The following is a 13665-nucleotide window of genomic DNA, read 5'->3' as shown; positions in this document are numbered from 1 at the left end:
CAGGAGGCGGGGCCTCCCAGGCGGAGGCAGTAGCTCCTAGTGCCCCGGCCGCCCCCCGGGGTAAACCGGGGCGCGAACCCCGACGCGGAAGCCATGCTGGCCAGAGCTCGGGGTGCTGAGATGCCGGCGGGGGGCGCTGAGGAGATCTGGGGGCGCGGAACTGGGTCACCCCCACCCCACCGCCCCCTCACAAAGGCCCCCGGGGAGGCCGCCCGCAGGCCGTGCAACCCCGGCCTCGAGTGCCCGCCTCGGCCGCCACTCACCGCTAAGTCCTGGGGCACCGCCCCGCTCATGGCCCGCACCGTGCCGGCCCGCCAGGCCCGAGTGCGCAGCGCAGGCCCCGGATCTCCGCCCGCCGCCGCGGAGACCGAGGCCGAGGACGAGGCCGCGGTGTCCGCGAACAGAAGCAGCAGCCGCTTGCCCACCGGGGAGGCCGCCGCGTCCGCCATCGCCAGGGCCGGCCAGACCCGCGCTCCCGCCCGCCGCCTCCCACCACCTCCGCCGCCGAGCTCCCGATCCGCCCGCAAGGCCTCCCTCCGCACCACCCGCGGGCGCGGCTCCCCCCCCCCCCCCCAAACAGCCACCACCAACCACCGGCGCCGCGCAGCGCCCCCCGTGGCCGGGAGCGGAGCCGCAACCCGGGCCCCGCACAGCGCCCCCCGCGCTCCGGAGCGGGACGGCAGCTCCGGGCCCCTCGCAGCGCTCCGCCCCAATCTCCCCGGGGCCTGCAGTGCCCCCTGCGGCAGGGAGGGGAATTGCAGTTTCGGCCGGGGTGGGGAAGTGGGCGGGTCCTTCAGTCCCCCGTGGCACCATCCTGGTGCCATATTTCCTTCAGGGGGCCCCTTTATCTGAGAAGGCTTTGGCTTACCCTCCTCGGACACCAAAGACTTTTACTTGGCTGGGGGCCTGAGGGGCAAATTACCTAGAGAGTTGATATTTTGAGCTAAAAAGTTAGTGCCCCAATACCCCATTGATTTCCGAACCTGAAAATAGGCACTACCTCTCCTGTCATTATCTTTTAGGAAACTTTCTTCCCATTGGTCCATGGGACACAATTATCTTTCTTCTCACTGGTCCATAACACGGTACCATCCCATTCTATATTACTAATACTTCATAGGTTCCTTTCCAATTGACCAATATGTTACACACCCATTGTATGTAATAATGCCACCCTTTACATTGGCTGAAGGCCAGCATGCTTCCAACATCTCAGTATTTTGACATAACCCCATGGAGCTTCTTCCCCTTCCAAATCAGCCAACGTGTTTCTCAATTCAACTTTCAGGGAAGTTATAATGAATAGAAAAAAGAGACCAGAAGTATGTACATCTTACCATGGAAGTAGTGGGGCTGGGGACAAAGAAAACCTCACCACTCCTATCTGAATTCACAGGCATGGAAGATTGATACTCCTGTTAGAAAAGGGGCTATAGAGAAGGGGAGATAACAGAGATTTTTTTGCCTAGATTTTTATTCACACTGGGCAATGAGAAACCTAAGTCATTAACGTTGGTCATGTTAGAGACTAGCACAAGTTCCATGGCCTTATGGATGCAGAGTATATGTGGAAACAGATATAAACCAGAAAAAGGTCCAGTATTAGTACATGATTACTATCGTAAAAGTGCCCATTTTTTTCACTAATCTGACCTACAGACAGTTAAGAGCAGTAGAGTTCTTTCAAGACTTATGTGCCTACCCAGAAATCTGTCCATAGCCTTCTTTACCCTTGACCTACTTGTCTTCTAGCAAAAGTTGGGGGCAATAGGGAGGTATCAATTATTGACTTCAGTCAAAGTACAACATCCAGGGAAGTCACTCTACAACTAACCCTGTGGAGCACCAAAGAAACATTTCCTTGGACTTTTTTTCTGTTCATTATAACTTCCATTTCCCATAGCCAACCTGAGCCCTGACTCAATGTTTTTCTGCGCCAAGAGACACCTCTTAAAGCACACGGCCCAAAAATTGTAGTTGGTAGGAGGGAAACGGGTGAACCATACATGACCTAGCTGCCTTGCAGCTTTTCCATTAAAATTCACTGCTGGGATTTTCTCCCATATGGAGCTCTAATTACTGTCCCACTGTCCAAAGTTGGCTTCTCACAGCACTGACACAGAAATGTGCCTAAGCCCAGGGATGGGAAGGCAAAGGTAAAAAAATTAATTCAACAAATATGGCAGATACTTTTCATATACCAGTAACTTTTCAAAGTGTTGGGACACAACACTGAATAAAACAAAACCTTTGCCCTCATGAAGTTTATATTCTTTCCTATACTTCAGGAATGGAAAATAAAATCACACTTGCCTTCACAGAAAATAAACAGTAGAAAAACCCAACAAAAATATTGAACAGAAAGGAAAAAAAGCAGAGGGAAGTAATTTTAGATGTTCAGGCTTTACCCCTGCTCAAACAGTAGGTGAAACAAAACAGCAGTTCTGAAGAACAAACCTAGAATTCTGAGATTCTTTAACCACATGCTGTTGCCCTACCCCCTCAAAGCCCTTCTTCCTTTGTTTCCAGGGCAGGTGACAACTCCCACTCTTTTTAGAGTGTTTTTTTCATCCCCTCAAAGTTCCTGCTCCAGGTAATCAAGCCAATCCTGTCCTCTTGCACACTTCATTGGTATTCACTGATGAGTGCCACCAATTTGAAGCAGGAAACTGGGTTGGAGGCTAAGCAACTTGACTCTTCTTGCCGCCTGGCAAGTCAGCACCACAAGTGGTAAAGAAAGTCTATGCCTTAGGGACAAGAGGCTCCTGCCTGGCTCTCTAAGCAACTATGTTTCACCCACACACATTGGAAGAATGCTAACGTAGGGAGAAGGGTGGAAAAGAAATGTCTAAAGAGAAGAGAGAGCCATACAGCTTCTTTCAGCAAATGAACATTCCACATTGAAGCATTAGGGAAAATACCACCTTCTAGAGCAAAAGAGAAGCTCTGCTGCTAGGATAATTTTCCAAAATCAGTATTTTCAGGATGGAGAAATTGCCTAGGTCTTTGGAATCTGAATTCTGATGACTTTATCTCCATCTCTCCAGGAAAGAACATGTGAAAACTCTGAAGACATTCCTGGTCAAGGCTCCTATCGTGCCTTCTCCCCACTTCCCAAAGCCTACAAACCAATCTAGACAAGTTTCTAACTGCACCATCAAGCATTTCTCAGGGAGCAAGAATGTATTAATACTTGACTTCACCCTGCTGGAAGTGAGTGACAGGAGGGAAGAGGAGATGGGTATAAGTACCAGGGAAACAAGAGATCAAATCAGACTGCCAGAAATAACCAAGGCCTTAACAGAAGCTGGGCATAGGATATAACTACTGTGGCCGCAAAGGGGCCAGCGACCAAATACTGCCCTCGAGGGGCAAAGGCCCAGCCATGTCATAGAAGAAGGGGCTGGAACAGTTAGGCAGCCTTCTCCCCGCTTTCTCCTTGCCTTTCTTTGTGAAGAGAGGAAGAAGACACTGTAGTACACAAGGTTGCTTGGGAAAATGGATTATTCTAATAAAACTTTATTTTTTCAAACACAGCCACAGAGGCAGGACCTCATGTTTAACATACACAGACTTATGGATTTTTTTTAAAATATAAAACAAAGTTTACGAAAAAATTTTTTTCCACTTTTTGTATTTGTAATCCCATTAGCACAGGGACTTTGGCAGCAGGTGGGAGTGAAGGGCAGCTGGAGCTGCCACTGGGCAGTCACCGGGCACAGGAGGAGAGCACCAGCCTGGGAGTGGCTTCACTCACACACGCAGGAATACTCACCTACTGGTCAGCCACACCACACACACGACACAGATGCAGATGTCTACCCAGGGTCAACCACAGCCCGGTAGAGGTGTGCTCTGCTCTGGGTAAGCCCAATATGTGAAAATCCAAAAAGTCAAAACAGCTAAAGTAGAGGGAGGTTGCTTGCTTTACAAAAGAAGCAATCACAGGCTGCTTTTAAATGGTCAGCAGTCCAAATGCATTGGAAAACAGCATTTGGTTTACACAGAACTGTTGGAACAGATCTACTGTGTAAAGCAAAATAAACCACTTCTCGAAAAGGCTTGTCCCAGGGCCACAGGTACTTAGATTGGGAAGCAAGATGATAGCTCCAGCTGGTTTAACTTTCCAGATCTTAAAGTAATGGAATTCAAATATGGCATCTACAGACCTTCTCCCCTAAGGATGGTGCCCTAGAGCTTTGGGGAACTCAGGGTGGAGGCAGAATTATTGCCCTCACTTCTTCAGCTTTGGGCCTGCAGAGTCCCCCATTGGCATTACCAGTGGCCTATTGTAAGCTGGAACAGCCCATCTGTAGCAGAGAGCCCAGGGATGAGGATGTCCCAGGAGGAAAAGAAGCTGGCACCAGGGAAATTATGGCCTAAAGAGGGAGAAGAGCCAGGGGAGGGATGAAACCAAGGATGGGCAACTCCTGGGCTCATGGTTTCCTTGGATTCTCCAGAAAGCCTCTCTCTCAAGCCCCTACAGACCTAGTAGCTCACTGGTAACATGTGGTAACTAGCAGGAGAAGTGAAGGAGCCCTGGAAGGGTAGAACCTCTGAAGGCTGGAGGCTGAAAAAGAAACACCCACCTCCTCTGGAGTGAAGGCAAGGAGGCTAGGGCCTCATTGATGCTCCTATCCAACATGTGGCAGACCCAGAAAATGACAGGTTTTCTTCCCTAACATGAGCAACTGGTTCCTTCAAAACCCTGGAAAAATGCCCTTCTTCAAATAAACAGGAAGGGCAGGTCCAATTTGGTACTGCAGGGTCTAAGCAAAGCTGGACAAAGCCTCACAAGCTAGTCTGGCAGCAGCTTCAGTAGACATCTCCACTGGAGCCAGCCCTACAGGGCTTCTGCAGTCCTTAAACCCACCACCGTGGCCACTGAGACCCATTGCCCAGACTCAAGTTGTGGGTGTGAAACAAAAAAAGAAATTCAATCCAACAACAAACTCCCAGCTGCTTCTCACAGTCTTTGCTTTACACATCCTCAGCCAATCCCTCCGTGAGCCTCAACCTCCCTGAGGTCTCTAAGGGCCAATTAGAGACAAATAAACATTTCCTAGCAGGAGTGGAAGACAAGCAAACTAGTATATGCTGACATCCCCTTCCTCTTTCTCAAGCAGGTCAGAAAAGAGGCTGGGCCTGGATCTTTTAACAACAGGTTTCTCTAAAGTTAGTGCTGGGGTGCCTGCTGGGGACTGAACACTACTTCTGCTGTAGGTCAGCCTCAATATAGGGTCTTCCTTCCTTGTTCTTGACCCTCGAAGGGCAGAGGGTAAGGGGGAAAAGGTCCGATCAGTAGGGAGGGAAAGAAAGAGATGGAGCCCTTCAGCCCTGCCTCAGTTGCCCACATATGCCTGCATCTACTTAGAGAGTGAAGAGGCAGGTTGTATACAGCCTAGGCAATCTGATGAGAAAAAAGGCCAGCTCAGAATCAGTGTGGAGAGCCCTCTCCAGCCAATACTAGATCTATCTAGGGGAGGTGTGGGCCTGAGGGAAAGACCATTAGCTAAGGTCACAGCACTTAAAAGACCCTGCTGTACCCCAAAACAGAATCCTCTGCAGAGCCATTGGTGCTAATGGATTACGAGCCTGGTTCCAGAGATCCTTAGAACCTTGACTCCTTGAACAAGCCTGCTGTCCCGTAAAAACCCAAGATCCATGGTGCTCTGCTGTTAAGGAGCAACTGTCTTCCTTCCCTAAGGCTACCCAAACACACCTTTCCTCGAGCACTCTCATACACGCACACACTCTCACACAATTCTCAGAGGAGGCTGAATGAACCCCCCACCCTGGCCAAATTCTAAGACACAAGTGCCCTTTGAAGCAAAGGGGCTAGTGAAATTCCCCGAGCTGGGGTCAGGAGACCCCTTCCTTCCCTGCCCATTGCTTTCTCGGTGGCAGGGATACTCACACTCAGGGCCGCCATGGTAAGGGCCTGCTCTGGGGCTGTCCCTCCCGCCACCAGCTCCGTTTATCTTGTCCTGGCCAGTCTCTCGGCATGGTCGAGCTTCCTGGAGTGAGAAGATTTCCGGCTGCCCTGAGTCGGAGCCCTCCACTCACCCCCATTCCCAGGCTGGGCCCCCGGCCTTGGGACCTCGACACTTGTTAGTAGCCATAAGAGAGTCAGTCTGTGTGGCCCCAGGAAGTAGCCTCTCAGTTTTAGTTCTCCTCAATCAGATTCAAGTCCAGGTCCCCAAAGTCCTGCTGGCACAATGTCCGCTTGCTGAGTGCCTGCCGGCCCCACCGCACGGACCCCTCCTCCTCCTCTTCGCTTTCACTCAGCACCTGGGAGGAATCCCCAGTGGGGCTGCAGGAAGCAGAGAGGTGTGAGGGGCTACAGGCCATGAACCACGGTGGAGAGATACTGCTGCCTTCCCGGGCTGTTTCTTGGAGACAGAGACCTCCTGAGTATGGTTTCTGTCAAACAAACAAACAAAATTAAGGCAAAGAAAGATGCTAATTTCCCAGAGAACCCTGGCCCAAGTTGGATTTCAAAGTACCCCTCTTAGTTATCCTTGAAGGCAGGAGTCCTATCTGTTAGGGTGAGGTCGTGAACTCCGATAACATTTTGAAAATTCAGTGTTATGTGCACATTTCTTTGAGGAAAATGCCCATAGTTTCTATCAGATTCAAGATTAGAAGCATGTTTATAAACTTCATGTGGACAGGAATACTGTCTGCTTGTCTCACTCCTGTATTGCCAGTGCCTAGTCAGAGCCTGGTACATAGTAGGTATCCAACACTGTTTGCTGACTGGTTGAATGAATGACTCTATGAATAAATGAATAAGTCCTCAGAAAGTTTTATGACCCAGTGGTCTGGAAGGAAGAATATGAAAAAAGTGGGCAACTGCCTACAACAACTGCACTCACACTGGGAAGTCAAAAAACATTTGTTGAGCAGATGAATGATGCAGCAGCCTGTTTTGCTTAAGCCCTTACAGACCCACATGAAGCAGTAAAGGGCAAGTGACAAAACCAGCCTTGCATGAGGAGGGGTGGGGCACTGATGATGGGGCTTTTGTCGCTCATGCATTCTCACAGAGGAGGGAAAGTGCCTCTAGCAGGACAATCTGGGATCTCTGTTGGAAGGTTTAACATGGGTCTCACCCCAAGTTTCTCTGGAACCCCCAGGACTGAGAAATTTCACAGGACATGGGATTTTCAATGGTAAAACCAGAATAATCCTGGGCAAATCGGGATGGGTAAAGCTCAGACAGAAAGGAGCTCCAAGGGAGGCCCTGCCAGGAGGGCCTGGAGCTAGAGGACAACTCACAGGTGAAAATGGAACAGTGCCCCTACTCCCATCCAAGCCTCCCTAGTCCTACTGGTCCCACCTGATTCATCTTGTCAAAGTCCAAGGAAGGCCGCAGCCGCCGAGGGTCCTCCTCGTGGCGCCGCTTGACCCCAGCTTTGCGGGCATCAAGATCACAAGGCTGTGAGCGGCTTCGGGGAAGATTGCGCAGGCCTCGAGGTCGCCAGGGCAGCTCTGGGGAGGATGCGGGGGAGCTCCGGGCAGAGGGCAAGAAGCGGCTTGCCTGTGGGCCCAGGCTGGGTGACAGGGAGAAGCGACGCTGGGGTGGGCAAGGTGACAGGGACTCAGCATCACTCTCCCAGGAGCCACTTTGGGGGGAGGTGGCAGAGGGACGAGAAGAATCTTGGGCCAGGGCCAGGCTGAAGAAAGGGGGGCTGTAGGGTCTGTGGGGTGGGGCACATTGAGAAGAGGCACTGGGAGCTTGGAGGAACCTGAGGCTGGAGACCCGCTTTGGGGGGCTCTGGTGAGGCACCTGCGGCCCACCCCCTCCACCACTGCCCCGGTGCTTGATGGGAGTCCACAGCTTGGAGGGGGCGGGCCGCCACACCGGCTGCCAGCGAGACAGGTCCACGGGCACTGAGAGTGAGCGGCAGTGCCTCTTAGATGGAGGGGCAGGGGGCACAGGAAGCTTTTCTGGGTCTGGGGGCTCAGGGCTTAGGACTTGGGAGAGGGGCTGCTCCTGTGGGGAATTGCCTGGGCTGGGTGGTCTGAGGTGCAGGCTCAAGCCTGAGGGGTGGTAGCTGAGATTGAGGCTGTCCTGGAACTCAGCACAGGAACAGTGGGGCAGGCCCCTCCAGGAAGCACCTTCTGGAAGGCATTCATAATAAAAATAATATTAATGATAGCTAATATATTTTTAAGAGCTTACTATGTGCCATACAATGTGATGAGCACTTTATGTGAGGTTTCCCGAAAACTTCATGAGTTAGGTACTATTACTACCCCCATTTCACAGATGAGAGAAGTCCAGTAACTTGCCAAAAGTCATGCAGGAATCAAATGACCAAAGCAGGGTTCAAAACCAGATTTGTCTGATGCTAAAGCTGCCTTTTAACCAGCATACTATATTAACTCCAGTATGAGGAACCCACCTGAAACTTAAAATATAGTCTCATATACGGCCTGCTGCTCCCCTCAAAGGTGGAATGAGTCAAAAGAAGCAAACGTGTGTGCGCCATGCTCATCCCTCACCCTACTCCACCGAGCTCTACGTTGCTCCCGCACCCCCCCAGCCCGGAGTTGTGAAAAGCAGGCCTATGCTCTCCGTCCTTAGCTTTTCCCTTTCCTATGTGTCAAAGCACCAAGACAGCAGGTAGGTGATCAAGCAGGTAAGAGATCATTTGTATTTCTAGGGAGGGCAAGTAGGGTGGGGAAGCCCTTTGACAATGGAACCCATGCTTGGGAAAAACCCGTGTTCCTTTGGGTCTGGCCACCCACAAGGAACATACTTATAGGGAAAGATCTTCTAGCCATATTATGGTTATTTAAAAAAAAAAAAAAAGTGCCAAATATACAGAATGCAACCTTTTGTGTTAAAAGCGTGGGAATAAAAAATTTACATTTATATTTGCTTCTACCTGTATAAAGAAACTCTGGTTGGATAGACAAGAAACTAATAACAGTAGTTAGTTACTTTTAGGGAGGTGATGGGAGCTGGGTGCAGAGGAGAGGAAGGGGGACTTTTTTCATTATAACGTTTTTGCTGTTTAAAAATTTTGGAAATGTGAATGTATTGCCTATACAAAAAATTAGATTATAAAAGTTCCTACAAGACTAGAATAAGAGCAAACTAAACAGGTAACTTCCATGCTGGTGCAGTAAAATGGAGACAAGCGCCAATCTCAGAAGGTGACCCTGGCAAGAAAATTGTGGAGGCAGGCTAGCTAGTTCTGGTTACTGAAAACCAATGAAAGAAATGTGTGGATAGAGGCATGGGCATACACACAAATATATACATCATGTCTTACCAGACACAAGCTGGAAAGGATTCCCACAGTTGGAGATGTCTACATGATCAGGCAAAGGCTAAGAGACAGAGAATATCCATCATGATTCAGGATCAGGACAGAGTTCCAGGAAGCCCTCTTCAGCTCACCCCTGCAATTCATGGGCTATAGGGATGTTAGGAACTCCTCTAAGTGTTCTCTTCTTCTTGTCCTCCCAAAGTTAGTGAGTAAAATAATCCACATCTTCCAGTATCCCAAACCCTTTTCCACCCAAATTTTGGTGTCCCTTTTCTAACAGTGAAAAAAAATCCCTGCCCCCTTCCTTTTGGGCTGGGTTTTGAGCCTTTAGTGGGCTCTTGCAGTACAAGTACCATGATTCACACAGCACAGGACAAGGGTGAAGTAGTAACAACAAACAGCCTCCGAAAAAATGGGGAGGGGGTCGTAAAGAAGCAGGAAGACTGGTCTTTTACCAGACTGATGCTGAAGCGTGTGCATTTCAGCTCATCCAGAGTCTGCTTCTGTAGCTGCTCAGTGATCAGGGTTATCATGATTCTCCCTGGAATTTGACTTGCACACTTTGGAGCAAATGATGGATGTCTTCCCTGTTGTTCTTCCAGACCTCACTCGTGAGCTGTCTTCTGCCACTGCAGCACCATTCTAGCACCATTGGGACTTCCCTCTCCAGTCATGCCTGCTGAGTCTGCCAATTACAGAGGGACCAGCCGCAAGTGATATTAGAGATGTATCTAGTCCAGAGATGGAAAATGCATGGCACACATACCACAGCACCCCTATGTCAGGCCTCTGACAGACATCATTAATTGATCACAGCTCTTTCCTGCTAAGCTTAAACATAGCCTCAGAAACATTCTCAACCTGACACTCCGGATAACCAGTAAAATGAAATGGAGTTGGCAAGCAAGTTGAAACCTATTTGCCACTCCTAACTTGGTTCATGCTCTGCTCTGCCTACCCAGAATACTAGCACCACTTAGAAAATAGCTCAAATGAGAGAGACGCCCAAATTGTTATTTCCATCCTGATTAGTCCAATATTTTATCTTCCAGTCATAAGCAAAGAGAGGTACCCTTTTCCTAAACTACAGAAAGAGTAATAGGGAACAGAGAGGTACAGTGGTTGTAGGAATGACTTTCTGCTTCAAACCAATCAGAATAAACAAGGTATTATGTTCTCCATTAGCCTGAACAGCTGATATCATATTATTGTTCTCCAACAGATACTGTACATATTCTCTTATAAGAGGATAAGGAAATGCTACCGAGGTAATTCCATTTACATTTCAACTCTATAGAGTTTAAAAACAACTCTGACTTCATTTGACTAAGTTTTTAGCCTGATTTGACTCAAAGACCATGAATACAATTAATCAAGACTCTTTCTCATGGTCAATTGTAGTAGAAGCAAACTAATTCTATCAGAGGACAGGCTTCAAGCCCACAAAATTGCCTGAGGGGCCTCGCTCAAGGGAGGAGAGGAAGTTAACCTAACATTTCCATACTGTTCTGCCTATTCCCAGAAATGACCAGCAGGCAGACAGCACACCGGACAGTGGAAGTAGCATTTGCTAGCAGAGAGAACAAACTATCAAGAAATCAAATCTGGATCCGATTTGGTGTGATGGTCTTGGCAAATCTTCAAACTTTTCTTTGCCTCAGTTTACCCATATGAAAAATGGGCAGAATACTCTTAATATGTCACTGGGGGCTTCCCTGGTGGCGCAGTGGTTAAGAATCTACCTGCAGGGGACACGGGTTCAAGCCCTGGTCCGGGTAGATCCCACATGCCGCGGAGCAACTAAGCCCATTGCACCACAACTACTGAGCCTGCGCTCTAGAGCCCACGAGCCACAACTACTGAAGCCCGCGCACCTAGCCAGAGCTCCGCAACAAGAGAAGCCACCGCAATGAGAAGCCTGTGCACAGCAACGAAGAGTAGCCCCCACTCGCCGCAACTAGAGAAAAGCCCGCGCGCAGCAACAAAGACCCAACGCAGCCAAAAATAAATAATAAATAAATTTATTAAAAAATATATATGTCACTGGGACAATATAACACAAATATCAAAATGTAAAAAGTATACCACCTGACCTGTACAAATCAGGAGTTCACAAAGATTGCCATTTCTCACCCCTCCTATTTGTTGCTCTACAAAGCCTCAGAATGCCACAAGTGATATTAGGATGAAGGAGGCAATTGCGTTGATCTATTTGGCTGGATATCAACCTCCCTCACCTCCATAACAAGAGAAGCCCAAAAGGCTTGACCTTGAGGGCAGATAACTTTCTACCTTGGCAAAAAAAAAAAAAAAAAAAGAGGGAATCCTCTCTACTGATTCCCACCTCAGAGGGAGGCAGACCACAAGGAAAAGCAAAGAAATACACCTCGGCGTACTTAGAGTTTAGGGAAAAACGTTGTAGAAGTCAATCATCACGATAGTTAAATAACATTTTCATGCATAATCATCATTACCACCTTGAACAAAGTTCCAGCTTCCTGAGTGCTCCCTTCAGCTGCTTCCCCTGTTCTTGTAGGAGAAGCTAAAGCTTATATCACTTCTGCTCTTGGTTTCTTAACTCTGCCCTCAAAGATCAACCAGAGAGGGAACCTAACTGTAGGCTTTTACCCCCAGAGACCCCAGGCCTCAAGCTGACCAGCCATGAAGAGCAGGGAGTGAAGCAAACTCTTTCAAGCTTTTCATGAGGCATCTGGCCAAACAGCAAACTTCCAGCCCTCTCTGGGATCAAGTGAAGAGAGTGATTTTGTGTTTTTCTGCATTTTAATTGTTGGGATGTGGCCACACACGGCGGTAATTGGAACAATGCAGCTACCACCACGCAACTGATACTCTCAGTCTGAATTTCCTAAAACAGGCCAGGCTGAGAGGGGGAACAGAACGGAAGCCATAAGGAATCAAACCAGGACACAAAAGAAGGCAAACCAGCTCCGCGAGGGGCCTCCTCTTTCTCAAGCAAGCAGAGGAAAAAGTATAAGAAGCCCTCTCTTGCCGCCTCCCTTCCCCTTCCATTTTGTGTATCTGAGGGGCAGAGACAGCCCTGAACGTTCACTAAGCAAGTTAAAACTTCTCAGCTTAACAACTGGCACGGGGGCTCAGCCCTACACAGAGCAGCAGGCCGCTAGGCCCTCCCCCAAACCCCACCAGGCCCAACTCTCAATCCAGGCTTTCTCTCCACCATCAGCACCACCCCCCTGGCAAATAAAGGCTGGACCCCCACCCCACTGGGTGGCAGTAACCCCTGACATCACGGTTTCAGGGATGCTGAGGTTGTGCTGAAACCTCGATAACCTAGGATCAAGTCAGGCCAAGGGAGAGGAGAGTCACAAACCCGTGGAGACCTTTCCCCCAGGTCCCAGTCCCACAGCTCTAGGGGAGACTGAAGGAAAACATGAGGGAGGCATGGAGGTACATGAACAGGTATGTGGGGACCTGACTGCTCTTCCTCCATATGGCACTGAGGGGACAGGGGTGACAAGTGGGGAGCACCCCTCCCCCTACCCCAATGAAGAAGCAAAAGGCTAGCCCCCCCCCTCCAATCTTCAACCTCTCCCTTGGTTGCCCTGCCTGTCCCCGCGGGGTGGGGCATGGGGCGTCCGCTGGCCCCCGGGGGGCGGGGGGCGCCGGGGCACGCTTGGGGGGGCTGTCGCTTGTCTCTTCCCAATCAGCTTCCATCAACTGGCCGCGGGAAGCGAACTCAGGACGCAGGGTATGGAGAGGGTCTGGGACTTAGCGCTCCGCCACCCCCTCCCCCACCAGGTCCCGTGCTCTCCCCGCGGAGGCGGCCAGCGAGGCCGTGCCTCGAGGGTGGACGGGCTGGGGGAGGGGAAAGAGGGAAGGAGGGAGGGACAGTCTAGGTGCCCGCCCCGAGGCCCCAGCGCCACCTGCCCTCCGCCACCTACCAGGGCTCCTCCAGCTCCCAGGGCCGCGGCCGGAGCAGCTCTGAGCGCTCAGTTCGCCCCACGGTGCCCTTAAAAGGCGCCGGCCCGAACCAACGGGCCCCTGAGGAGAGTGGAGAGATCGCTCCGGTTCGCAGAACGCCCCTGAACCGTCCGCGGAGGCTCGAGACCCGCGTCGTTTCTCTCGCAAAGTCTTTCTTGGAGAGCGCAGTCGGGAAGACGCCCGGCTCTTTGATTTAACGATAAGGGTGGTTTCCTCCCTAGCGAGTCACCCCCTGCAAAATATTGCAGAAGGTGGACTGGCCCAGTTGGAAGCAAATCTCAAAACCCCCGGGGGAGGCCGTGTCGGTCGAAGATAAACAAAGACATCGCCCCTGCCCTCTGTTACTACATCGGCCCCTGTACAGCCCCCAACTCGGTTTCGGCGCGTAACAGAATTAGCCAGGATTCCTCTCACCTGCTCT

General features: G+C 50.3%; 3 protein-coding genes across 3 annotated transcripts in view; 1 reads left to right on the top strand and 2 right to left on the bottom strand.

Moving 5' to 3' along the window:
• Positions 1-487, bottom strand: part of KDM3B (lysine demethylase 3B) — a 67410-nt gene extending 66923 nt beyond the window's left edge. The window contains exon 1 of the mRNA XM_028493443.2: positions 264-487. Within this exon, the coding sequence (XP_028349244.1) occupies positions 264-449 (186 nt within the window). The 5' untranslated portion in view covers positions 450-487. The remainder of the gene's footprint in view (positions 1-263) is intronic.
• A 2999-nt stretch (positions 488-3486) lies between these two features.
• FAM53C (family with sequence similarity 53 member C) lies at positions 3487-13301 on the bottom strand. The gene is made up of 5 exons (XM_007112980.3): positions 13205-13301; positions 9740-9969; positions 9288-9345; positions 7343-8127; positions 3487-6423 (listed from the first exon to the last, which is right to left on the bottom strand). Exons 2-5 carry the CDS (start codon positions 9815-9817, stop codon positions 6166-6168), a joined length of 1179 nt encoding a protein of 392 aa, XP_007113042.1. The 5' UTR covers positions 9818-9969; positions 13205-13301; the 3' UTR covers positions 3487-6165.
• Positions 9976-13665, top strand: part of CDC25C (cell division cycle 25C) — a 30401-nt gene continuing 26711 nt past the window's right edge. Inside the window, exon 1 of the mRNA XM_007112975.4 lies at positions 9976-12722. The gene's annotated coding sequence lies outside the window, so the exon portion shown is untranslated. The remainder of the gene's footprint in view (positions 12723-13665) is intronic.

Source organism: Physeter macrocephalus, chromosome 8, assembly GCF_002837175.3.
Source record: "Physeter macrocephalus isolate SW-GA chromosome 8, ASM283717v5, whole genome shotgun sequence".
NCBI lineage: Eukaryota > Metazoa > Chordata > Mammalia > Artiodactyla > Physeteridae > Physeter > Physeter macrocephalus.
This window is presented reverse-complemented; position numbering and strand designations above follow the sequence as displayed.